Source organism: Scylla paramamosain, chromosome 4 (assembly GCF_035594125.1).
Source record: "Scylla paramamosain isolate STU-SP2022 chromosome 4, ASM3559412v1, whole genome shotgun sequence".
NCBI classification, from domain to species: domain Eukaryota; kingdom Metazoa; phylum Arthropoda; class Malacostraca; order Decapoda; family Portunidae; genus Scylla; species Scylla paramamosain.
In genome coordinates, this window is record NC_087154.1 from 39,104,527 (window position 1) to 39,107,026 (window position 2,500).

The following is a 2,500-nucleotide window of genomic DNA, read 5'->3' on the forward strand; positions in this document are numbered from 1 at the left end:
GGAGGAGGACAAAGGGAAGAGAGGGTGATATAGTGAGGGAGAGGAGAGATAACTTGCTTTTCTAGAGAGAGAGAGAGAGAGATGATGTTTTCCATGCCCTCGCTGGCCTACACCCTTGGAAGGTTTATGGACCTGATGGGGTCCCTCCTATTGTTCTCCGAAACTGTGCCTCCGTGCTTGCACCTTGCCTAGTCAAACTCTTTCAGCTCTGTCTGTCAACATCTACCTTTCCTTCTTGCTGGAAGTTTGCCTACATTCGGCCTGTTCCTAAAAAGGGTGACCGTTCTAATCCCTCAAACTACCGTCCTATTGCTTTAATTTCCTGCCTATCTAAAGTTTTTTAATCTATCCTCAACAGGATGATTCTTAAACATCTATCACTTCACAACCTTGTATCTGATCGCCAGTATGGGTTCCGTCAAGGCCGCTCTACTGGTGATCTTCTGGCTTTCCTTACTGAGTCTTGGTCATCTTCTTTTAGAGATTTTGGTGAAACTTTTGCTGTTGGCTTGGACATATCAAAAGCTTTTGATAGAGTCTGGCACAAAGCTTTGATTTCCAAACTACCCTCCTACAGCTTCTATCCTTCTCTCTGTAACTTCATCTCAAGTTTCCTTTCTGACCGTTCTGTTGCTGCTGTGGTAAAAGGTCACTGTTCTTCTGCCGACTTCTGATCTCTCTAAAATTTGTGATTGGGGCAGAGCAAACTTGGTATTGTTCAGTGCCTCAAAAGTCAATTCCTCCACCTATCAGCTGGACACAACCTTCCAGACAACTCTCCCCTCTTCTTCAGTGACACTCAACTGTCCCCCTCTTCCACACTGAACATCCTTGGTCTGTCATTTACTTATAATCTGAACTGGAAGCTTCACATCTCATCTCTAGCTAAAACAGCCTCTGTGAAGTTAGGCGTTCTGAGACGTCTCCGCCAGTTTTTCTCACCCCTCCCAGCTGCTAACTCTGTACAGGGGCCTTATCCGTCCATGTATGGAGTATGCTTCACATGTCTGGGTGGGTTCCACTCAAACTGCTCTGCCACACAGGGTGGAATCAAAATTTCTTCGTCTCATCAACGCCTCTCCTCTAACTGACTGTCTTCATCCTCTATGTCACAGCCGCAATGTTGCATATCTAGCTGTCTTCTACCGCTATTTTCACGCTAACTGCTCTTGTGATCTTGCTAACTGCATGTCTCCCCTCCTCCCGTGGCCTCGCTGCACAAGACTTTCTTCTTTCTCTCACCACTATTCTATCCACCTCTCGAACACAAGAATTAACCAGCATTATCAATCATTCATCCCCTTCTCTGGTAAACTCTGGAACTCCCTGCCTGCTTCTGTATTCCTTCCCATGACTTGCACTCCTTCAAGAGGGAGGCTTCAACACACTTATCCTTCAAGTTTTGACCACCACTTCTGACACTTCCAGGATGTCCATCTTAGTTAGGAAGGAAGATGTGAGGGAAAGAGGAACAACATTTCCTCACCTGTATGAGTCCTCCATGGCCAGATGTTCCCTTCGCCTCTGCAAATGTGGAGGTGAGGTGCCGAGTCACTGCCAGAAATCCCCAGAACTTTGGCACCTCCATGTTTTTCTGAAGGCGGCCCGCACCGGATTTCTGAAGGGGAGAAAGGGAGGGGATATTAAGGGGATGTTCTTCTCTCTCTCTCTCTCTCTCTCTCTCTCTCTCTCTCTCTCTCTCTCTCTCTCTCTCTCTCTCTCTCCCTCTCCCTCTCTCTCTCTCTCTCTCTCTCTCTCTCATTATAACAAAATTGATAGTAGGTGGTGGTAATAATAATAATAACAATAACAATAACAATAATAATAATAATAATAATAATAATAATAATAATAATAATAATAATAATAAATAATAATAATAATAATAATAATAATAAATGATGATGATGATGATGATGGTGATGATGGTAAAAATTATAGTACTACTACTACTACTACTACTACTACTACTACTACTACTACTACTAATAATAATAATAATAATTCTCTCTCTCTCTCTCTCTCTCTCTCTCTCTCTCTCTCCAACCACCACCAACACTACTACTACTACTACTACTACTACTACTACTACTACTACTACTGCTACTAGTACCTTTTGTCTTTCTACTACTAGAACTATCACCACCACCACCACTATTATCACTACTACTACTACTACTACTACTACTCACCTTGACACAGCAGTGCCTCTCCACTCCACTGACTATCCTCCTGGCACACTCTGATCTGGCTGGCCGACTATCTGATAGTTAGTAGTACAGGAATAGTTCACTTGACTATCCAAATAGGTGGTACCATTTAGATAGTCACGACTACCCTTAAGGGTTCAGGAACGTGGCCGCAATCTGTGTCTGTAGGGAGGAGGAGGAGGAGGAGGAGGAGGAGGAGGAGAGGAGGAGGAGGAGGAGGAGGAGGAGGAGGAGGAGGAGGAGGAGGAGGAGGAGGAGGAGGAGGAGGAGGAGGAGGAGGAGGAGGAGGA

The 2,500-nt window shown here is 44.7% G+C and overlaps 1 protein-coding gene and 1 long non-coding RNA gene across 3 annotated transcripts in view; both read right to left on the reverse strand.

Annotated features, from left to right (window-relative positions):
• Positions 1-1,542, reverse strand: part of LOC135100101 (uncharacterized) — a 22,504-nt gene extending 20,962 nt beyond the window's left edge. For both annotated transcript variants that reach the window (XM_064003063.1, XM_064003062.1), the window contains exon 1: positions 1,487-1,542. In XM_064003063.1, coding sequence (XP_063859133.1) covers positions 1,487-1,503 — 17 coding nt within the window. In that variant the 5' untranslated portion in view covers positions 1,504-1,542. The remainder of the gene's footprint in view (positions 1-1,486) is intronic.
• A 689-nt stretch (positions 1,543-2,231) lies between these two features.
• Positions 2,232-2,500, reverse strand: part of LOC135100102 (uncharacterized) — a 1,703-nt gene continuing 1,434 nt past the window's right edge. The window contains exon 4 of the long non-coding RNA XR_010268548.1: positions 2,232-2,372. This is a non-coding gene — a long non-coding RNA (uncharacterized LOC135100102). The remainder of the gene's footprint in view (positions 2,373-2,500) is intronic.